This window comes from Vicugna pacos, chromosome 20 (genome assembly GCF_048564905.1).
Source record: "Vicugna pacos chromosome 20, VicPac4, whole genome shotgun sequence".
Classification (NCBI taxonomy): Eukaryota; Metazoa; Chordata; class Mammalia; order Artiodactyla; family Camelidae; genus Vicugna; species Vicugna pacos.
In genome coordinates, this window is record NC_133006.1 from 7875435 (window position 1) to 7900143 (window position 24709).

The 24709-nt window shown below is 38.2% G+C and overlaps 1 protein-coding gene across 1 annotated transcript in view; it reads right to left on the bottom strand.

The window, feature by feature from the left end:
- MLIP (muscular LMNA interacting protein) overlaps positions 1-24709 on the bottom strand; it is a 118909-nt gene that overhangs the window by 50696 nt on the left and 43504 nt on the right. The window contains exons 6-10 of the mRNA XM_031688666.2: positions 22444-22509; positions 22277-22360; positions 22096-22155; positions 14574-14618; positions 4876-4920 (exon numbers count right to left, since the gene is read on the bottom strand). Of these exons, the coding sequence (XP_031544526.1) occupies positions 4876-4920; positions 14574-14618; positions 22096-22155; positions 22277-22360; positions 22444-22509 (300 nt within the window). The remainder of the gene's footprint in view (positions 1-4875; positions 4921-14573; positions 14619-22095; positions 22156-22276; positions 22361-22443; positions 22510-24709) is intronic.

The following is a 24709-nucleotide window of genomic DNA, read 5'->3' on the forward strand; positions in this document are numbered from 1 at the left end:
TGTAGCAACAAGCTCATAGAAACTCAAAAACATCCTCCCAGGCAAGACTGTTGACAAAAACAATATCTTCTAAATTATTTAGCTGAGTCATGCATTCAATTAATAAATGTTTATTGACTCTCATTCTTTTTTTTTAAATAAACAATGTTATATGCTTGAAACAAAGACTTAAAAGCTTTTTCTTCCCCCCTCAAAGAAATATCTCAAATTTCAAAACACTACAGTACAGAGGAAGGCTTCCAAGACTGGGGATGAGGTGAGGGGGGGTGACAGATTTTTATACCACCCCTCAGCTGTAGGACTGTTGACAAGGCACTGTAGATTTCTGGACTTCAGGGGATGTTTTTTCATCAGAATAATGGAAATAACAATTCCTGCTGTACTAACTCACAAAGTGATGGTGCGCATCTAACAACATAATCTGCATGACGGAACTTTGTGAAGAAGAAACAGCGTAAAAAGATTTTGAAAGGAAAATTAAAAGAACTTCCCTTTTTCCTGTTTTTGCAATTATAATGTTGAGTGTTGATACTAAAGGATCTAGACTACCCAGGAAAGAACCAACCTGATGGGCTTCTTCCAAAAAAAAAATTTATAATTACTATTAAAATAAACATACACAGGATTTCAGTAATCATAAACCATATCCCACAGTTCAAGAAGCATTTGTGGGGACTGCACACAACACAGGCTGGCCAGATTGAAATGTTTCAGTGGTTAAAGAAAAGACAAACCACATGACTCAGACCCGAACAGGCGCCCGTGATAAATGCTCTGTGCTTAAGCGCGCCGTATCAAGGGGAATTGGTCAAGGACAAAGCGCCTTAAAGCTAAAGAAGACAGTTCTCCAGGAAAGCTTTCAGGCTGCATTTTCTGAACAACAGAGCCCTCAAGAGCCCTTGGAAAGATGAGGCCGGCACCAACACAGGGACACACCAGCTGGCTTTCAGAACCAGGAACAAATATCTGGAGGGTGAAGCATTCTTTATAATGTTCCAGTAAGCTGCATTTTTGCTTTTAGCTGTATAGAGCCATGTGGTGTGTTTTTTTAAATCTATTGTTTTGTGCTCTCTGGCTTCAGTATTCCGTCTTGAGCAACAAGGACCATTTTGTAATGGCATGAAATTTCAAAAGCCAAAGCCAAATGTCCCCTAAACTGGGTTCCTCTACCTACCGCCAAGGAAGACCAGCGCTTACCCTCCTGGCAGAGCCCAGCTCCTTTTCTCATCCAGAGAAAAGAGATCCCACCAGCCTCCGTTAATATTGTGAGAACAGAGCTAAGGAATTAGGAAAGCTTGGTGAAGGCGCAGCTTAGAGCCTAGATCTTTCTTCCCTTCCGTGTCCCTTGCTGATGCCTGGGAAGTGCCATCCTCAGGTGTGAAGCCTCCACACGCTGACCGACCGGACTCAGCCCCTCGTCCTCGGTCCCAGGTCACGTCTCCGGGGCACTGGGCCCCGGGCGGGGGGTGCCCAGTGGCGGTCAGCCTTCTGCAGAGGCCCACTGCCCCACCTCCTTCATCAGCCTGTTTTATTCTCCTTGAATTATCTAAAATCAGTAATGATTCCATTTTGACAGTCATGCAGAACAAAGATGACCACGAACTCTGGGATCTTGGATAATCTACTGAAAACTCTGTGGGCCTCTGTTTATCTGTAAAAATGGCTGCTCTTATTAAATGTCAGAGGTAATATACAGGAGACTTTTTGTGCAATAATAACACCCCGTGTGCACAGGGTTACACTGGCACCCTCACACATGGGAGCCCTCAGGTAACCCCGGCAGGTCGGCAGAGTGGTTGCTCTCGCCTCCATTTTCTAGATGGAGGGTATTTTCAACACCCTCCCCTCTCAGCTCCTTTCCTGTTTTGACAGACTGTGCTCCTATTTATTGAAAGAAGAGAAACTGAGGCACAGACCGGGGAGCTAATTTTCATAAAGACCCCCAAACTACTCTCTCTGAACCCAAGACTACGTCATTTGGGTTCCAGAGTAAACAGTGGAGACAGTTTAAGAGTACAGGGCAAGGTCACATTTCTTTTCTTCCTTCCAGCGTTGAATTGGCACAGTTGGCAAACAAGCAAGTTAGGTGAGCCCAGTTAAAAAGAAAAAAATATGACAAAAATGATATAGTCTTAAAAAGTCAAAGCTCAAAAGCAAACTGGTTCCTGTACTAAACTTGTGCTATTACACCAATTCCTCATTTATTTTCACCTCAATTTATTACATTTCTCTCTTAAAATTGAAGTCAAATAATTTTAACTAACTGCTTATTTTATGCAAAACATACAATATTTACATTCATAATTTAATGATAATCTATCATTTACTCCCAATAATTTGTTTTTATGTGCTACACACACATGTACACACATATATAAACAAAAACCAGCATATGCCTATAATCAGAATTAACTGTCACATGGCACCCATATGCATAGTGTGCATATACAATATATGTTTATTCTTCAAAGGCATTCTTATTTACTCAAATTACTCAGAATTAATTCTGAAGAGAGTTCATGAAGGCAATATTGGAAATCCATTCTTAAAAATAAAAATATATATATGATTTCATTCATAAATTGCTACCCTTCAGAGTGGAAACATTATAAATCCTTTAAAAAGCAAATGTCACGTAACATGGCTTGCATGCAATTATTTCTACTCTGGTCTGTATTCAGGGTGTGTAAATACAGGGTTAATGTCATGAAGCAGGAACCAGTGATGGAAGTGACTAATTACATCAATCCAAGAGCTGTTCTTTGTGTGTGTGATAGCTTGCTTGATAATAATCCCTTCCCAAACTGACCTATATCTCAAGAGCATTTGGGGATTAAAATTTAATTTAAAACTTGGTTAAGAAATTCCTTGAACTCTTTAGAGAAAAGGTCCAAAGTAAATGCAAAAAAATGATCATCAAAGTCTGTCAAAGCAACGCTTTGTATTTTCCCCCATAGAGAACACAAGCACCACATTCAGGGAACTGATTAGGCAAGGAAAGGGTTACTTATTACATTTACAATGAGTCATTTATTCTATGTCCTATCTTATGAAATCACTATATTTGCTTCTTTGAAATAGTTTGTTAAAATGATCAGCCAAGAACTGACATCTATATATGTCAGTCTGGTAACACAGATACAGACATAGATATATATATATATATACACACACTCACATTTAACACCTGAATCTGTTTTTTGTATACAATGTTGGGTATATAAAATATTTCTTGATTTTTACACATTCCTCTCAAGAAACGAGCACATTTATCTTTAAATATTAAAACAGCCGTGATAATAGGTCCATATCTAAAGTGGGAAACTGTTCAACTTCATTATGTTGCTGCAGTGCCTGTTTCCATGGCAACGCCTCGCTCCCCTATGTTAGTAATCACGGACTCACTGCGCTGGAGAGGCCTGGACAGGGCGTAACCGAGTGTTCATTTAGGAGATTGAAGCCCAGGCTCCCAGATTCACGACTTCTCCACTGTCAGCCCGGGAGTTAGTGTCAGAGCAGGAAGTAAAAGGTGGGTCTTCTGGCACCCCGATTCCAGCCTTCTTTCAACTCTCCTACACTGCCTGCCACTCTTCCAAACCCACTGACGCTAGAATCACTCAGACACACACACACACACACACACACACACACACGCAAACGCCCCATATACACACTATATGAATAAACGCTGACATACGCAAGCAGTTTGCAAAAATCAGGCCGTTTGAAGAGTCAAACTACCTTTTTTTTATGATTTTCCAGTATTACAAACAAATACACTGCTGTCATTTTGACATTATAATGACAGGATGAGTTGTTGGCCATGAATGTAGGACACCGAACTACTCGCTTAAAAAGGGGGAAAAATCAGTATTTAACTGATTTTGTCTTTTTAATGTCTCACACTGCTTTACTAGATGTTTCCATTCATTTTACTCAAAGTGTCTGTTGCTCAGGAATTTATAATTAGAAACAATAAAAATTAGAAGATATAAAGAAGATCTTCAGTAATAGCTAGTCAACTTACATCATGGTTTCAACGCGCTAACCACTGTATGAAGAAATATGAAACACTCTAAGAAAAGTTATCCTCCTATTTAATCAAATTTTATCTATAAATAACGGAGTCAAGAGCCTAGATCTGGGTCGTCCGATGCAGTGGCCACTAGCCCCCTTGAAATGGGGCTATTCTGAATTGAGATATGCTGTAAATTCAAAATACACAGCGGATTTCAAAGACTTTGCCCCAAAAAAGGAACGTAAAATAATCTCAATTTTATACTGATTATACGTCACAATGACTACATATATAAATACATATATATAATTAAATCAAATATATCATTGAAATTAACGGGACCTATTCTTTTTACTTTTTTAATGTGGCTACTAGAAAATTTTAAATTACATATGTGGCTTATCATTGCAGTTCACCCTATATTTCTGCTGCTCATCACGGGTTGAGACCATTCACATGCTAATCTTCCTGTCTGAAATATCTTGTCTGTTTCCCGTTTCCTCAAGTCCAGAACCTACCCTACATTTCCAATGTGACCTTGCCCTTGAACCCTAGTCTTCCCTAGATTCCATCATCATCTTGCTTCTGACCCTGCCCACTCTACTCTAACACCACTACAAGGATGCAAGTTACTGGCAACTGAAGTCTATCTATGACTTCACGTATGTTTATAACCCGCAAAACCCCCCCATGGAGCTTTAGTAAAGCATCAGTAAACTTCTGTTAGACAAGTAAGCAAATAAACACAGTAGGTAGCAAATTTATCCTCAGTTCATTTTTGTTCAGATAAAGCTGTCTTTTGAAGGGTCAGCATTTTCTAAAGCATCAAGTCCCTGATTTAGTAAAAGGATACATACCAGCTGACTCTCAGATACTGTAGAAGATGGTGAGGAGAGGTTTGCCTGCAAAATTATAAACAGAGTGTTTATTTAGTAAAATGCATAATTTAGTAAAATAATATGTCTACATTTTTAAGGATTCTGAAGTTTTATTATGAAAATAATACATTCCCATTGAATAATTTTGACAGGTACTAAGTAAAAAGAAAAACATCCCTATGCCACCAAAAATGATTTTTTTACATTTTTCACACATTGCCTTATAATATTCCTTTTATGAATTTTTACTCAGTTCACATAATAGTAAATATGAGGTTTTATATGTTGCTTTTCCCTAACATCTTAACACAAGCACTAGTGTTAAGACAGTAACAATTCTTCAAGGTGACATATTTCATTCTCAGTAAACTCCATATTTTACGTAAATATACCAGCATTGTGAGATATTTATATTTATTTACAGCAAAATGAAACATATAACAGATTTTTTTCTTAAGTTACTTTTATATTAAAAATAAAGTTCTTATGATTTGGGAAAGGAACTTATTTGGGTTTTTAAATTGTTTTACAGTAAAGAGAAGGCTAATATTGTTCCATCAACCTTGGTTCCTGCATTTCACTTCTTTCTTTGATATTTAGTTTCCTTCTCGCTGAATTAGTTGCTTTGGTAGATTTTTTTAGACCTTCCTGTCTTGGACTTTGTCTGAAAACACTTTTATTTTGTTCTCATCTTGAATGAGCATTTACCTGGACACAGAATTCTAGGGCAATCGTTATTATCTCTCAGCATTTTGAGGATATTGTCCAATTGTTCTGGCTCCCTTTCCTGCTGTTGGTCTGAATGTCATAACTTGGTGGGTCATGTCATTTGGTTGGCATTTAAGATTTTTCTCCTGCTATTCTGTAATTTCTCTATGATGCATCTGAGCGCGGACTTCTTTTTACGTATCCTCTTGGGGGGGTGCTGTAGCCCTTCATTCCGAGTAGGCATGTCTTTCTTCAGTTCTGGAAAATCCTCCATGTATCTCTTCAAATACTGCCTCTCTCCCATTTTATCCAATCTCTTCTTCGGAGCATCTATGAAATGCATGTTGGGTCTTCTGACTCCATCCTCCATTTCTATAAAATGCCCTGTCATATTATTTTATGCTACTCTTTATGCTACTGTCTAGATGGTTTCCACATACAAACCTGACCATTACCTAATTTTTCTTCGATGGTATATTAACACATTTAACATGGCCATTGAATTTTATATATTAATGAATTGATTTTTAATTTCCAGAAGTTCTACTTGGTTCTTTATCAAATCTTTTTTAAAGTATCTATAACCCTTTTAACTACTTCAACATTTTTATTATATTTATAAATTCATTCCAGTTTTTTTTACAGTCTCTCACTGCCAGATCGCCTGTTTCTTGTATCTGCTGTCTCTCCTGTATGCTCTGCTCCATGATTTTTTAACTCATTTTATGGCTTTTTAGTTTTGATTTGGGCTCATCTTCAATCAGGGTAATGTTAGTGATGATGTCTGTAAGTATCTGAGAAACCTGGGCTGGGGAACCATGCCTGCAGTACCTTTCACATTTGCCCTTGTTGGGGGTCCCAGGAGTTCCACTGATTCTGGACCAGTTTTCATGTTATTTCATTACCTTTATATTCTTGAACTTAAAGGGTGGCAGGTCCTCATATCTTCAGGTTCACAGGTTTAGGACTCATTTTCTCGTGGAGGACTATGTTATCACCCAAGAGTGCACAGTAAAGATGGCAGAAGGATTTCTCTTTCTTGCATCCCATGCTTCATGGCCACTGTGGAATTCTAGGCTCCTGGATGTACACAGAGGATTCATTCATAGGTCTCAAGACTCATTATACAGTAGAAGGTAAACTCCAGGCTCCTGGCTCCGAGCATCTGGGCTCTGACATACCTGGGTTCTACTAGAGCTTAAGCTTCTTCTTAACACCCCTACTTGGAGCTCCCTTGTCATTTCTGGAGCTCAGAGTTGCTCCTTTTTCTTGTAGGTTGAGTTATGTGTGCATATATATATATATGTATTTTTTTTAACAGTTATGTTTTATCAAGCATTTCTGCATTTCAGTGGAAGACTTAGCTTCCACATCAGCTCAGCCTTCAACATTGTTGGGAAGTGGTCAACATACAGATGCACAGTTATATATATCTTTGACTAAAACATGATAAAGTTGTGTTTCTAAAATATTTCCGTTCTTTTTGAAATTGCAAATACTTTCAGAGTTTATTACAGATGTGTCAACATTGCTTTTACTCTCTGAGAGACGAATGATAACTGAAAACTGAAAGCTTAGTGGTTCCTGGGGTATCGCCGAGTACGTAGGAGTGCAAATCACCCAACATGATGAGGAGGCACCTGCGGTCCTTCTCACATGGTGTCCAACATTGCTTGTTTCTGATTTTTGACTCATGCCATTCTTCACCAGGACAGTCACTGCTCACTGCCATTCTTGGTTGCTCTAAGGCAGCGGGCTATCCTGGCTAACTGCACCCCATCTCTGATTGCTGTGGACCAGCTGAGTGTCCACCAAGGTTTATGCTATTCTGTGCTGCAGAAAATTGTCTTTCAGAATGTCCATTACAGTGTTTTTCCAGTAGGTTTCATTTTTAACCTTATAATGCAATATGAATAATAATTATTTCTTCTAAAACCTCGAGGTTTTTTTTCCCTTTAGTTGATTCTTCACTGTTGCCATAATGAGAGAATTCTCTATGAATTCCCTAAGTTAAATGGCTTCTAAGAAATATGCTGACAAATGTATCTTGACTGGAACAAAGCACAGTTAACTTTTTATCTCAATAATTATAGGAAAAAGAGGTCACACGTTAAAAATAAAGTATTTGCACAGTTCATATATATGACTAATATTTATTAGTACAATGTGCTAAATAATACCAAACTATCATAAGGAATCCATTTATACTTATTGCAAAATCTTGGCTATATTCTCCATGTTGTATGATATATTCTTGGAGCTTATTTTATACCTAATAGTTTATGTCTCTTTAACTCCTACCCATATATTTCCCCTCCCCTTTTTCCCTCTCCCCACAGGTAATCACTATCCGTGAATCTGTTTCTTTTTTGTTATATTCACTAGTTTGTTGTATTTTTTAGATTCTACAGATAAGTGATGTTTCTTTTTTTTTAAATGAAGTCTAGTTGATTTACAATGTTGTGTTAGGTTCCAGTGTACAGTAGAGTGATTCAGTTATACATAAATACATATTCTTTATCATTTAGGTTATTACAAGACATTGAATATAGTTCCCTGTGCTAAACAGTAGGACCTTGTTGTTTATAAGGAAACCTATTAAAGAGGTAGGTTATATGGAGATTAAAAGAGTTAAGACTAAGGGAAAAAAGAGGATTTGAAATCCACTGGAAAATAAATTGCTACAAAAGTCCACCCCTCCTGCCAGGTCAGCTTTGGAGAAAGCATTTTCCTCTTCCAAAGGCCTCATGCCAGAGGCACATAAAGTACAACCAAGCTCCTTAGTCACTGTCTAGGGTTGCTTTCCCTTGCAGTCTGCAGCCTCTCCCCACTCTTGATTCATGGATGTCTGGCATCACACTAGCAGACACCCTTTTGGGGGACTGGGACAAAATCAAATTGCAGCAGGTGAAAAGTGCTGAACGGTTGCTTGCCTTCTGCAGTCACGTCCCTCCCACCCGAATACAGCATCTAATTCAATGTTATTAAACTGTTTCTCTTTGACCTTTTCTCTGTTGACGGTAATTGTCCTGGAGTTTCCTTTTCTCAAGGCTCGAAGAACTGGAATTAGTGATAGTGTGTTAACTGAATTATTTTCATTTTCCCAGACAAGACCAAGGCAAAAAGACAAAACTTAAAATAGTAACGGAGCCTCTAAGAATCCCTGAGTGATAAACTTGGCATTGAGGAAATATAAAATTATAAAATGGTAAGACACTGTCTTACCCTTAAGCTAGAGCGTGTTCCTGTTATTTGTACATAAGTTACTACTCCAAAGACTGAATCCAATGGTAAGCATGTTAGGTACCAAGGCCAGAGACCTATATTATGAGGCATCGTATCTTCTTGTTTCACACTGTTTACTCTAACCATCTGTACACCTTACCCTGTATGAATATCTCAGGAAAAGTCATTTTATAAGTTAGTAATAGATCCCCAAAAGAGCTACATATAAAAAGTAAATTAGAAAGGATTTAAGAAGTTTGAGTCTGTAAGCTAGGGAATGATGACTCCACGTTGTTATGAACATAACTGGTGGGCAGAATAAGTGGGCATGGTGACTGGTGACAGCCCCAGTGTACATGTGCAAATGAGAGAGAAAATATCAGATCAAGGGCAAGTTTGGCTGAAATATGGAGCCTTCGTGTTTTATGAAGTTCTAAAATGATGATGGGAGGGATACAAAGCACAAAGGTGTCTCATTAAATCTTTTCTTCCTCATTTAGCACAGGCCATATCATTATCTTCCATTCTCTCCTCATCCCCTCTCACACACGTGTACCTTGGAAATATTTCTGAACAATGAAAAAAGGAAGGGAGGGAGGGAAGGAGGGAGGAAGGAAGGGAGGAAAGAAGGAAGGGAGGAAGGAAGGAAGGAAGGAAGAGGGGAAGGAAGGAAGGAAGGAAGGAAAGAAGGAAGGAAGGAAGGAAGGAAGGAAGGAAGGAAGGGGAATGATCTGCAGAGTGGGATTGCTTGCTTAAATTGTTTACAGCTCTTCCCGTAACTCATCAGCTCTCTGGCCAAGTGCTACAGAAGCAGATCAGATCCACATCTGGATGTAAGTGGATTGGATCTGTCACCTCTTACCCCAGGATCTGGGACTACGTTAGGTCACGTCGCCTCTGAAACACTTCAGCACAGCAACATTGCCAAGCACCGCACTGAGAGGAGTGTGTGAGCTGGCTAAATTGGAGATGACCTTTATTTGAATATCTGTATATAGAGAGGGGAAGATTCTTAATAAAGTTTGACACATTTTTTAATATACTGTGATATTTGGAAAGCAATATGCTTCCATTGTGATGACATTTTTCTGTCCCTCAAACTCATTAAAATGAGATCTTACCTGTATGCTATATATTATTCAATAAGCCTGTCTTTGTCATTTATCTGGCACTTAAAAATAACTCACAAAATGCAGAGAGTTTATTGAAGAAGTTGGTATCAATAGAATGTAATTTCAACTGAGAGCTTTTTGCTAAATTAGTCATAGGTCCAAATACTTGCCCAATTTTCTGAAGTTACTCTTTATTAAACAAACATACTGTGGTTTTGAATTACATGAGTGAAATGAATTTATACCAGTAGTAGCTAATGAAAAATAATAAATATTTACAAAGACAAGTGCAATGCAAAGGGGAAAAAAATGATATTCCCCTCCAAAGATGAAAGAGTGAAAACAGAATGAATGAGAAATTTAATTAGAAAATCCATTTCTTTACATAGAGGGGGAAAAAACTCTAAAAATGAGTGCCATGAGAAATAATCATTCATATATTAACTGATAAATTATGAGTTAATTTACATGTGAGCAAATAATTTAAAACATTAGAAATATAATAAGCATGATCATTTTAGACGTTGTCACCAAATACGAAAGGATTCATTCAAAGTTTAGGCTGAAGGTTATTGGGCATGAAGAAATAATTTAGACTCAGAATATAAATACTAACGGATAAAATATTTAAGGAAGACTAATGATTCACAGCTTCTTTTGGGACACACAAGTGTAAATGGCAGGAGATTTGTCATGAAGACCTGGGCTGGATTCTGCCTCCTCTATGACTTCTGAAGCTTGCTTTCCTCCTCTGTAAAATGGAGATTTCGAAATAACAATACCCACCTCAAAGGACAGGTAGGTATAAGGTTAAATGAGATAGTGAAAACTCATTTCCCAGGTAAGAGCTCAAAACATTAGTTATTATTATTGTTGCATTTGGCATCGGTTGAAAACAATCAAGTGAAATACTAAAGATGCATTAATATAGCCAGTCCCACAAGTGGCTGGCGGAGACCACAACGACTCGACTCGTCCATTAGCCTAGTTTAAATTCTGTTAAGCTCAGGAGAACCTCAATCACATTACTTTCAGATAACCTGCAATTCAAGTACACCATGAATTGGAGAATAACTTTTAATCAGTCTAAAAGGATGGCATTTTACTCTGTCTGACTCACCCTAACAGGCAGCCTATGTGAAATGTAACAATGTTTGCAGTCAACGTTAAGAAAGGGGAACTGCTTGTTTTACATTGGTTTTCTTTTCTTTTTTTTTTTTTAATAAAGGAAAACCAGCCTTTCACCCAAAGCCTCATAAAGAGAAATTAGTCATATAACTTCTTGTGATTTAATCAAACCATTATAGTCACCCCAGGAAAATTGGAAATCCACTGGGCATACTGATACACTGAAAATCAGCAACTGTGTAAATGTGTGTGTGTGTGTTTAATTGAAGTGGAATTGATTTACAATGTTGTGTTAGTTTCTGGTGTACAGCATAGTGATCAGTTATACATATATATGTAAGTTCTCTTTCATTATAGGTTATTACAAGGTATTGAATATAGTTCCCTGTGCTATATTATAGGACCTTGTTGTTTATCTATTTTATATACAGTAGTGTGTATCTGCAAATCCTAAACTCCAAATTTATCCCTCCTCAGCCCGCTTTGCCCCCAGTAACCATAAGCTTGTTTTCCACGTCTGTGAGTCTGTCTCTGTTTTGTAATTAAGTTCATTTGTCCAAATGTGTTTTAACGTCAATCAGCCCTCTGGCTAGCTCTCCTCTAACATCTGCCAGGAAGCATCTTGCTCGTTACCATCCTGTTTACTGTCTCCCACCTGGGGTGCTTCGGCAATGGGGACCCTGATCATCTGTTCACCCCTCGCACCCTAGTCATGCCGCAGTGAGTCCCGGGAGGTGGCAGACAACTCAGACCAGTCAAATCAGTGGAAGAAAGTGGAAAATTGAATAAGAGAGCTAGAAGTACCAACTACAGTCTCTGCTAGTCACAATTCATAGACTATACACTGTACTTTTAAAAAGTCCCCAGAAATCGGGATTTTGAGTGGACTGTATCAATCCGTTAAGGCTGTCCTCGAGTGTAACTCGGCTCCAGTGTAAGTCTTCCTTTTATCCCCTGTGGTGTGGAAGTCAGTAAATTGCGTGATCCCAGCTTTTGAATCTAACCTAAGAATCTCTACAAAGTCAATGACAGGCGGAGTCCCAGCAGGTGTATGTTGGGAAAACGCCTCTTTTCTTCAAAGTCTCGAAGAGAGATGGTGGAATACTGAAATGTGAAAGTCTGTAGGTTCTCAGCTTTGCTTTGCTTTTTGGTTTCCATGGGAGAGGAAGGGAGAAAACGGTAGCAAGAGATGAATTCATTACTTAAGTGAAAGCTTTTCAAGTCGCACTTAATGTGAGGCATCTTGTAGCTTGGCCCAAACAAATATTAGAATCTCTAAAAGAAAATATGACAGAGCCATTCTTTTTTTAAAAAAAAAAAATCAAAACATGTTGTATTTAAGATAGATTTTTCACATGAGATCAAGGCTTATAGCTAAGGTAGACTTCTGTTCCAAAATTTCGTTTTTTTCTCCTCAAAAGAAATGTGTCAGATATCACTTAGTAAATGTCATAACTGCAGTCAAATATTTACACATGTGACTTCCCAATGATGACTCCAAAGTTTTCACATTTCACCATAAATTACCCCTTATAGTCTTCCCCAAGATGTGGACACATTTGGAGTGTCACAAAGAGCCATTCAAATGTCATGAGGTAAGAGAAAGTAAACCACAAAGCTTCTCACTCAAGAAGCCAAATTTGGTGGGGAGGGTATAGCTCAGTGGCAGAATGCATGCCTAACATGCATGAGGACCCGGGTTCAATCCCCAGTACCTCCATTTAAAATCAACTTACAAAAATTTTTTTAAAAAGAAACCAAATTTGAATCTTATCTGAATCAGTTTATATTTGTTCTAGTCCGTATTAAACTTATGTGATGATTCAGTGTTAACTTTGAAAGACTCAATGCTCTCACCAAGTTTGGGGCAAATATTAAGCCCAATTAAGTCTGGTAACTGACAGAAGAATAACTTGAAATAACCTCTCCCTTTGGAGACTGAAGCAGCCTAGCCCCCTCCAGACGTATTTCAATTGCTAACAAATTCACCACCCCCAGGAGGAGAGGGAGAAGGTACCAGCTCTCTGTGTCTTTACTGTAAATGAATCTAAATCAGAGGCACTTGCGTGCAAAGTAGGAGTAGATGAGAAAGGAAGGTGAGAGAACAAAATATTCTAGCTAATTTTTCTGGTGTCTGGTTTTCATAAAAGGTCTTAGTCACCAAAAGCAGAGAAACATCTTTAGGGACTTTCTTTCCTTGTACCCAACTGAAGACTCAAGGAAATCAGCTAAATCATGGCACTTCTAGTCTACCCGAGACAAGGAGGAGGAGTAAAGGGGGGAGACTTGGATGAAGGGAAAAATAAAAGAAGAAAAAAGAGGAGAACCATTATTCCCTGAGTCATTTCTGTGTGTCAGGACTGCACCCAGGGCTTTTCATACATCAGCCACGATAAATCTTACATCGACCAAATATTAGTTTCCCAGTTTTCTGAGATGAAAAAAACTAGGACACAGAGAGGTTAAGTGATTTTCCGGGATCTGTTAGCAAGCAGCAAGACTGTGATTAAAATTTGGGTGCAGCCTACCAAATGCCTCCACACTTTTAAGTATTGCTCCAAATGATTTCTGAGAATAACAGCAAATACCAGCGAAAGCGTCTAGAAAATGTTCTAAGCAGTGCTCCCTTCCATACCCTCTGAACATCATTTCCCAAACGTGATGGAAGTTCAGTAATTGCACCCAATTTATTATTTGCCTTAGGGAGGTTCACAGGAAGGCAGAAATGTTTAAATTTCACAGAAGATATGTCACAAGATATATATTTACTGATTTATTTTGGAGGATGAGGATGAAGACTACATAATAGAACATGTAAAGTATAAGCTGAAAAGAAGAGTTTATTGCTTTGTTTTAAACTAAAAACTAAATACTTGCTTAGGAGACAATCTTGTTTATACCAGAATATGTTTGGTGGGAAGCAGAAGTTGGCCGCATGATGGATTATTGGTGAATAATGAGTAGGAAAGGGGTGGGGTCTAGAATATTCGGAGATAGCTCCCCATAATTAATGGAATCAAGTGTGTGAGTCTCCCATTATTAATACATTTTTGCTTGTAGGTGGAAATTGCTTTATTTGATACAATTTAAATGCAAGAAAGCAACAAACCAGTCAAAATCAACTAAATTGGCAATCTTCTTGGAAATGGGCCAATCGTAACATTTCAAGTGTATGAGGTGACTCTTTCTTAATAAGCACAATAAACCACCACAAACATGAAACTGTCATCTAAGCCTTGACAATTAGAAAGACAGGAAGCGGGATGCTGGAGTTCTGTTTTATTTAGTCAAACTAATTAAAGGAGACCTCCCTCAAGAAGAAGAAGAATTTATTCAATAAACTTAACTAACATAACCTGATTTTCCAATCATACCATCCTACCCTTTCCATTTACGAAAAATGCAACTAATTCAACTTCAATGACTGTATAATTGAGTTGCCACCAAAACACACACACACACTCCCACTGAAAAAGCAGTATGGATAATTGTGAAGGAACTTACATATTTGGTTTCTCGACCAGCTGCTCTTGGAAGAGTTGTAGGCATCTGTATGAAAATAAAAACAATTATGCTACTGAAGCAACCAAGAAAATACTAAAAGATTCAGCTTCTGGGATTAACGGTTGACCTTTTCTTTCCCATTAAGACTTTCTATTATTCCCTCTTTTCTAGACAAAACCCCCTGTTCCTTTGAAAATTTTTCATTAAACACTGTCACTTTATTATTCTTTTCTTAGCTGTTACGTATCAGCTTTCTAGTGAATTTTATCTTCTTTGTTGATAATGTTCACTCGTGGATCATAATGGTTCCCTCTGTAATTTTTGGCTGGTTCGAAATTTCATGCAGAAGTCTCTACCCTCTCAACTCTTTGAGCTTCTCAACTCCAAAGATGCTCCCGTCTGCTCTATTTCAGTTATCCACTGGACCATTCCTGGATGTTGCCTTCACCAATAAAATGGAAAACCTCTGAAATTTCATTTCATTTCTAACGTCCTCCTGTCAGAACTCCACCTCCTCTCTACTGTCTTCATTTCTCAAACATCCCAACATTTCTTCAGCCTCATTCATGGAGACTTCGAAAGCAATGAGGCCTCCCAGCCATTCTGGCTCTGTTGCCTCCTTGCTTACATATATTTCCGATCCTCAGCCATTTTAACATCTTAATTTGTCTTGCTTCCTTCTCTCCTTGTGACAAACTCACAAAAACTAACAACAGCAATAACAACAAAAGCCTGGATGGACTGTATCATCTGTTTCCTTTAAGTAGGTACTTGAGATATAGAACATAGCTGGGGGAACTCTTTCAACCAAGCTAACTGATTTCATTGTAAATTAACAATTGCCAATTGCAGATGGGTATTTAACACTAATAGCGCCCCAGGCTTTCTCTTGGGGGCCCACTCTCCCACTTTCTGAGACAAGATGGCTATTTGGTTCATTCATCTATTCAACAAATACTTGTTGTGTATCTACTGTGTCCCGGGAACTGTTCTTCAGACTTAAATAGTGAATAAAAGAAACAGAGATGCCCTGCCCTTGGGGAACTTACATTCCAGTAGGAAAGAAAATAAACAATAAAATAGCAAGTAAATTACATCAGATGTTAGAAGGTAATAATGCCCTGAAAAAGAAGAGTGGAAATCATTTGAAGCCTCAGGTAGTATGGGCTTCCAGAGGAAATCTTCTTTGCTTCTGTTAAACATCCTATTTTTTGGATCACCCAGATGTTCAGGAGGTCACGATCCTAAATTGACCAAATAGGATGGTCAATTTGTAGCAGGTGACATTTGAGCAAAGATATGGAGGAAGTGAGGGAGATGGCTGTGCAGATATCTGGGTGAAGACCATTCCAACAGGATGCAACAAGGCCAGGTTCTTACACTAGACGTCCACCTCTGAGAATGACAGCTCGAGAACTCAATGCAGTCCTTCCGTTAACAGACAACTGAAAAGTTCCTCAAACTATTGAAAACACTGTGGAGATACTATTTCACTGAAAACTCTGATGAGCTAATTGGAGAGTGAAGAATTTGGGGGCAAGATCAAGAGAAGATAAAAAATCCAAAGAAAGGAGTCAAGCATTGGAGACGTGCTTTTGACCTAGGGATGTTTGCAATTAATGATGAATTACTTAAGAAGCTGATTCAAACTTCTGACAGTCTCAGAGATGTAGGGAGATAAAAGTCAGAGCCCAGGATCTGCCAAGAATAGATTGAGCCCCAGAAGGAAGACTGATCTACAGGACCTCGCATGGTCTTTAGCCTGGCCTAAAATCATTGAAAATGATCGTTTAAAAAAAAAAATCTCCAGACCTTAAATTAAATGAAGTCATCTTTCTTTGCTAGTTCTCCTGGTATGTGACAGAAGCAAAGAATCCAGAGGAAGATCAAATCCTCTGAGGCCTCAAATAATTTCTATAAATGAGGTTTGCAAGTAGAAGACCCAACACACAGATTCAGATACACAAAGAGGTAAGACAATGTGAGGGAGAATGAGCAAAAATAATGAATAACTGAAAAAAGAAACCATAGAGAAATTTGTTTTCTTAGAGCCTGACTGAAAAACAACCACACTTAACCATGTGTTTTGAGATAGAAGTTAAACTTGCACGTTTTTACAGGAAACTAGAAACTATAGGAAGTAATATAACTGAGTTGAAAAAGATCTAAACGTGCCATGGCAGGAGCATGCAGGACAGGCGTTGATCAAGGCACAGCAGAGAGGTGAGCGGGGATGGAGGGGGAAGAGAAGAGGGGAGACGGGGAGCAGCCCATGGAAGTGTCGGGAGGCCGGATCCTGGAGGCCCTTCCAGGAGCTCGTAAGGACTCTGGCTTATGTTCTGGTGTAATGTGTATGCTTACACTTTAAAAGGATCTCTCTGCTTGCTGTGTTCAGAATGGATCATCGTGACGCAAAGGTGTAGTGACATGGCCACTGTACGATCCAGAGAAGCACGATGGTGGCTCAGATGTACAGAAGGAATGAAATAATCAGTGTCTACAAATATTAGGATCTACAGCAACAAGAAGAGAAACACGAGAAAAAGAGAGGAATACAACAGGACACCCAAGTTCCTGGACGTGAGCAAATGAAAGACTGCAATTCTTGTCAAGGGAGATGAGAAGGCGGGGTATGGAATAGTTTTCATGGGAAGAAATCTAGGTTTCATTTTTAATGTATTTAGTAGAAATTGAAATTGGGAGAGTGGAGCCTGGGAGAGAGTTCTGGACTAGAGAATCACAGAGCTGTCAGTATATACCTGGTTTTCAAAATATGTCACTTGGCGAGAATACCAAGGGAATGAATATGGAGAGGAATGAGGGGTCCGGGGACTGAGCCCTAGAGCACTCCCACATTAATCGTTTGGGGGAAAGAGGATAAACCTGCAAAGGAGACTGAAAAATAATAATGGCAAGTGAAGTAGGAGAAAACCTGAGAGAGCCTGGTGTCCTGGAAGAAACCAGAGGAATGTTTACAAAGAGGAGGGCGTGATCAACTGTCATCCGTTTGGTTAATACGTCAGCTCAGATCAGGACTGACCTTCTAGTAATGGAGAGGGCTCTCTACTGACTCAGCCCCACTAGCACACCAACTTGTCCTTGGTATTTTCAGCTTTAAAAAGCAGACCAAAAAAATTCTCCCTTGACCCAACTACTGGCCCAACTTCCTTCTTCCTTTCAGAGCCCAACATTTCAAAGTAGCTGTTTTTGTTTGTTTCTTTGTTTTACATACTCTGCCTCCGCCTTCTCATCTCACGGTACTTTTCAAAGCCACAGATAAAGAGCAAACAGATAACGTAAGGATGGTGCAAAGAAGAATCTATGCAGATGATACAGAGGTGGCCCTTCAGATTGGCTGGGGAGAAGAGAATAGTTAATTATAGGTTTGGACAACTGGTCAGTTTCTGATGAGTCCCTCTCCTGATTCATTCCTCAGTGATGGCAATGAGACAGCTATTGGAAAAGAGGGGTGTGGAGTGCCATACACAGAGGTACAGGGAGGCAAAGGTGTGGGACAGTGTCATCAGAGTGAGGGTGGGGGGAGGTGGCAGGTAACACATAGTGGATCTCATGAAAAAATAATAAGGCATCTGAAAAATGTAAATAGTGTAAAAAACTGGGTCAGCCATTCCACTCCTGGGTATTTAGCCAAGATAAATGAAAGCATGTGCCACATAAAGTCTCATTTACAAATGTTCTTAGTATCTCTGTTAGTAATTATTTACATATTTACTCACAATGAATTCTGAATTTCCTATGAGAAGATACCATCAGGATTAATATCCAACATATGTAAATAGTTCATACAATTCAACATCAAAAACATAATCTGATTTTAAAATGGGCAGAAGAACTGAATAGACATTTTCCTATAGGGGAAATGCAGATGGCCAATAGAGACATGAAAAGATGCTCAACATCATTAATTATCAAGAGAAATGCAAATCGAAACCACATTGAAATATCACCTCACGCCTGTCAGAATGGCTATCATCAAAAAAAAAAAAAAACCCCACAAATAACAAATGTTGGCAAGGATGTGGAGAAATGTAAATTGGCGCGGTCACTATGGAAAACAGTATGGAGGTTTATCAAAAAATTAAAAACAGAACTACCACATGACCCAGCAATTCCACTCCTGAGTATACATCCGAAAAAAAGAGCTGTTAAAAAGAACAAAATTTTGCCATTTGCAGCAACATGGATGGACTTGGAGGGCATTATGCTAAGTGAAGTAAGTCAGACAGAATTACTGTATGATGTCAATTATATGTGGAATCTAAAAAAATACAACAAATATAAGAAATACTAAATATAAGAAAAAATAAGCCAACTCACAGGTATACAGAACAAGCTAGTGGTTACCAGTGGGGAGAGGGGAGAAGGTGCAATGCAGGGGTGGGGGAGTGGGAGGTACAAACTACTGGGTGTAAGACAGGCTCAAGGATGTATTGCACAATCCGGGGAATATAGCCAATATTTTACATATAACTTTATTAAAAACAAATGGAAAGTGAAAAGTCCTATGATACTTAACTTTGGAAAAAGAGATTTGTAAACTTTAAAAATGATAGAAAAATAAGCATAATTATTTTCTTTAATAATTTATGTGTAGCTAGGAAAAGTCACAAAGATGCAAAGTAAAATTTTCTAAATTTTTAAAATTTCCAAACCAGTAAATGTCAAAATATCCAAAGGAAAGTAGGAAAGCCAAAAGGAAAAAAAATTAAATGGAAAATATAAAATAAGATAGCAGAAATTAGTCCTGATATAAGAATCAAAATTATTGTGAATGGCTTAAGGTCCCAGATAAACAGAATTCCAGATTAAGTATAAAAATGATACCTGGTGGGGTGCGGGGGGTAGCTCAGTGATAGAGCATGTGCTTAGCATGCATGAGGTCCTGGGGTCAATCCCTAGTATCCCCACTAATGAAAATAAATAAACATAATTACCTCCCCCTAAAACAAAAAAAAAAGTGATATCCAAAAATATGTTGTCTTGAAGAAAATAAGATAAGAATGTAAAAAGGATTTTTAAGTGATAGAAAATAATTTTTAAAAGTAATAGAAAAAGTAATAAAAGTTCTATCTAGGAAAACATGAATAAAAATTACATTTATATTACCTATATAAGGTCACTATTTTCATACTAGACTTTAAAAAAAAACAACTTTTGGTTCAAAAGGACTACATATGCTAGTAAAGGCTATAAAAATCAAAAAGACAAGAATGAACATCAACACATAAGCAATAGCAATACAGTTTCAAAATGCACAAGTCAGATCTAATAAACACTCTGTAGCCTTATTTGTTTTGTTTGTCGGCAGCAGTCGCCACAACCATATTCCCCTAAACGCTGTATGCTGGGTGTGCCCCGCTCTGACTTTGCCCTTATTGCCATGGACTTTTCATGCTCCTTTTTCGGACCTGCAATGTTTTATTTCTGGGAGCTCTGTACAGGGCGCTCACAACATTGATGTTCCAGTCACCCCCGATCCCTCCTGCTAGCTCCAGACACACAGGGTTAAGGTCACCTTAACACACACCTGGAACTCATCCAAAGCAAACACACCCCTCTTCCCGCTACCACACTGCGCCTCCTTCATGTCTGTCTGCACTGGAGGCAAGGACCGGGAGCCCCTCCATGATTCTGCTCTCCTTCCCCAGCACACCCGGACCCAAGCTAGCCTGCAGCGCCCATCACACCCAGGGCGGGCTTCTCTGCGGCTCCTCTGAACCCACCCCTTCCAGGCCACCGTCATTGCTCCTCTGACCTCAGTAGCTTCCTCACAGCAGCCATCAGGATCTCTTTCAATGGTTTCATAGTATTCCCCCCATATTTTTATATCTTCCCATTTTCCATGGAATCCGAACTTGCATGCCATGGCATGTAAGTATCGTCACTGTCCCCAGCCCACCTTCTCACCTCGTGTTACACTGTTCACCTGGGCTCGCTCTACTGCACCCACACTGGTCTTCTGCATACATACTAAGCTTCTACCTGCCAGGAGATCTGCACATGCTTACTCCTCTGCCTGAAAGCTCTTCTCTCTGATCTTTCCATGGCTGGTGTCTTTCCATACTGGTCTTAGACTGAATCCTCCTTTCCCATCGCTACATCCAAGTCTGCCCCTCAGGTTACCCCACCTTGCTCACTGTCATCTCCACTGTAAGCATCTGATACATATTTGTTAAATGAAATAACTACTTTAAATTGAATGGCCTAGAATAATGTATTTTGACACTATAAGCATTACATATATATTAAATAAATCAATAGTACAGATTATTATTCACACATTACTTCTTAAGTCCTATTCCTATTATATTTAATGTAATATGGGGTATTTTTATATGTTCAACAAATGAAATGAGAACAGTATATATTTAAAATTTATATAGCAGCTCTGGCAAATCAAAGTTTTCTATTTTCAGATTAAAAGACTTGAAGAATACACAACAAAATAGATTACAAACATAGAAATTATAATTATCTATTTGCAGGTCCTCTCTACTAAAATATAATTCTTAATATTGACAGTGATGGATCACCTGATTTCTACATTATTAGAGGATATTTGTCTATAACGGTCCAATTGAAAATAGGAGTACTCTTTTAGTTACAGACAATTCTGTACATTTAAGATCTACTTTATACATACAATGTCCAACTTTGTTCAAAAAGTATTGATACTAATTCCAAGAGAGAAAATAAGACTGACAGAAAAAAATGAACAATTAGCCATTAAGGAAAAAGCACCATCATTTTGCAATTTGGATAAGCAGATCTGTACTAAGCATTCGAAAAATAATCTGGAGACGTAATATTTTATCTCAACAAACGAAGATGGCTACATTACAAGAAGGACTTATGTAAATATGCAATCTGACAGTGAATGCTTTAGCCGTCCTCTAACAATCAAAAGTACCCAGGATTCTGTCTCTCTGAGTCAAAGAACAATGAAATTGATCCAGTCAACCAAAAGAAAAAGAATTCCAGAAATAATACCTGTGTGAAAGCTCTTAGACTGTAACTCCATTTTGCCTCTTCTACAATTTTAAGGGCTGTGAATTACATAAGGACTGAAGCTATGGCTTGAGATGAAACTAAGTCACAAGTTCTCCATACGGTCCCACATGTTAAATGCCAACATGGAACAACACAGTCCAACACTTTGACTTTCTATTTTGAACTTGACCCATAGTTAGAAATAGATTTTACTGCAACCCATACACGCATAACTATACGTGTACATAGAAAGAAGCCGAAATAAACGTCAGTAATACCTCCTCAACACTTGGAAGAATAGAGTCTGATATTTTACATTCTTACATATCTTACATTATATTTCTAAAATGCTGTTTGCTAACAACAAACAAACAAACAAAAAACACAAAACAAAAATGCTGGTTGCTGTCCACTAACATCCCAAATCGCTACTGAGCCTTGACCTGAAGTTTAAAACTCACTGACTTAGTAACTCTTATGGTTCAGTAAATTATATTAAATAGATACATACTTTGATTGTGTCAGAACCCAACCATGTCTGTAAGGAACTTGAAGGCGAATCAGAAGAATGCTAGGGGGGAAAAACAAAACAAAAAAAGGACAAGCTGTGATGCATCCATCCTAGTCAAGCAGAGGCAAATGAAGAGAAGCGAAGCAAAGGTTTGATAGCACGTTCTAGTCTAAGGCATTACCATAGACAAGGAATCCTGTAAGACCTTATCAATGGTAGCACAGAGCTCTTCAGTTTGCTGCCTGAGCTGTGCAGGGGAACACAACTGGAAGAATTGAAACCAGGTAGTGGGTTAGCAAGAGTTTTGGGGATTGCATTTCAAAAGCAGGGGTGGTCTGAAGCCGTTACCTCCAGTGGTGGGTCTAATGTGCGGTCCCTGGGGATGCTCTCAGTCTTGGCCGGTTCATCTAGTGCCTAGTGATGACAAATGAAATAGTTCTCATGTGAGTCTTTCAGGGAAATACAAACATAGTAGAAAAGTCTGAATCCCAGCTATAGCTCAGTACGGGTAGCTCGATATAGCTCAGTATTTCCGAGAAGAAAAAAATCTCTGGATCATCTGATAAGCTATTCTCTGATACAGAGGCATTTCCCACAATTGTCTAGTTTCTCCTGTGGGATGAGTATCTCCAATTATCAGGTGCTGGAATAAAAGAGGCTGAGCTTCTAAGCACAGAAACTAGAACTTGGACACCGTATGCCTCCAAATGAGCCTTGTCCCCTCAAAGAAGTCACCTTGGGAAGCTACACAGAGAAAAAACAGTGATGTAGTCATTTCTCAAAAGAACACAAATCTATTGAGAGAAATGCTTCAGGGCCAGTTTACAAGAAACACAACACACACAAGAAGGAAATCTTGCCTCATTGTTCATCATTTCTATTCAAAAAGTCTTAGCTACCTTATTCATCAGGCTTGGCCTCAAAGGACACTTAACTTTGCAAAATGGGACACACTTTTTATTTATTGTGATGTATTTCAGACACATGTAAAGAGATGAGATAAAACTCTTGTTCACTGTATAGTCCCATGGAGATGACAAAGTAAAATATTGCAAAACAACAGAAGCCAGTGGCCATTCCTCCACCTCTTGTTTCTCCTCCCTCCTCGTTTTCCTCCATTTTGCTTATCAAGTGTATGTCCTTCATTTTTCTTCCTATTAATGTATGTGTACATCACTGAATAACATAAAAGGTTGTTCTGTGCAGTTCTCCTAATTTCATGTAAGTATACCGCATGCTCCTGGAACTTGCTTTTTCTGTTCTTTGTTGTTTTTTTTTTTAAGTTTTATTGAGGTATGATTGACATACAAAAATCCGTACATATTTAACATACAACCAATGAGTTTGCAAATAAGTATCTATGTGTGAAAACATCCTCACAATCTATGCCATGAACCTATCTGTCACCTCCAAAAGTTCCCTCCCACCCTTTTATTTTATGTATTTATCCGTTTTTCGGTCATTTCAACCCCACATACGATTCCAAAGCCTGGATATTCCACAGCAAAATGAGTTGCATATTTAGGGTCACCCCAGTTTTCACTGTTACAAACTGCAACAACTGTCATTCATGCACAGATTCCTTTACACACATATTTGTGGTTTTAAGACTAAAGTAGCTGCAATGATAGTGTAATAAAAGCCAAGTTCATCAGACATATTCAAATTGCTATTTAAAACTGTACAATTTTACACATAAAGTAGCAAGGAATGAGAGTTCCTGTTTTCAGACTAAAAAAAAAATGTTAGCATCCTGATGTACATGAAATATATGTTGGCTCTAGGTCACATTTCCACGATCATTTTTGAGGTTGGGCATCCCTCCTATGCTTGCTAACTATTCACAATTCTCATCCATGTATCTGCTTGTTTTGATTTCATTATTCTCAGTTATCTTACTTAGGGGATTACAAGTATACACTGTCCTTTTTTAAAAAAAAAATCATCCTCTGTTTATTGATGCTATATCTCAATCATTCCCTTTATCCAGTGAACTTGGTAAACTGTCTGATTTACTTTAGTGATCTCATAGATTCTCTTGGATTTTCTATGCAGGAAATTTTATACTAAGTGCAATTTCATTTCTTCTTTTCTCTGTTGCTTCTTGGTTGTTGTTTCTCCTTTCTTCTTTTATTGCCTAAAGCCATCAGTAAAAGGTTAAATAGAAGAGCAAATATCTTTCTTTTATAACTGTTAGTAAAAGGAATATGATGTTGGACAGAAGCTTGGGTAAATACCTTTGTGTGAAAAAAAAGAGAAAACACTTCTTTTCCTAGTTTGTGAAGAGCACATTTTATCATAATTCCTCTTCAACCATATCTCTACCTTATTGGACCACTTATTCTATTATGATCAGGAAAATATGGTATTTATCTTTGTAGTCCCAGGATAGAGCACATGATATGTGCTCAGGAAAGATCATTAGGATGAATTGAAAGTGCAAACTAACGATAAATAGATTTAAATGAATAAATGAACCATAGAAATAATATGATTTTAATATGCCTTGGTAAAATGCTCTAGAGAAGTAGTTTAAACTCTGAATATTTTAAATAACAAATTATTTCTTTTCCCATATTTCAATTAAAGTTTTCACCATTAGAGATCTGAGCAT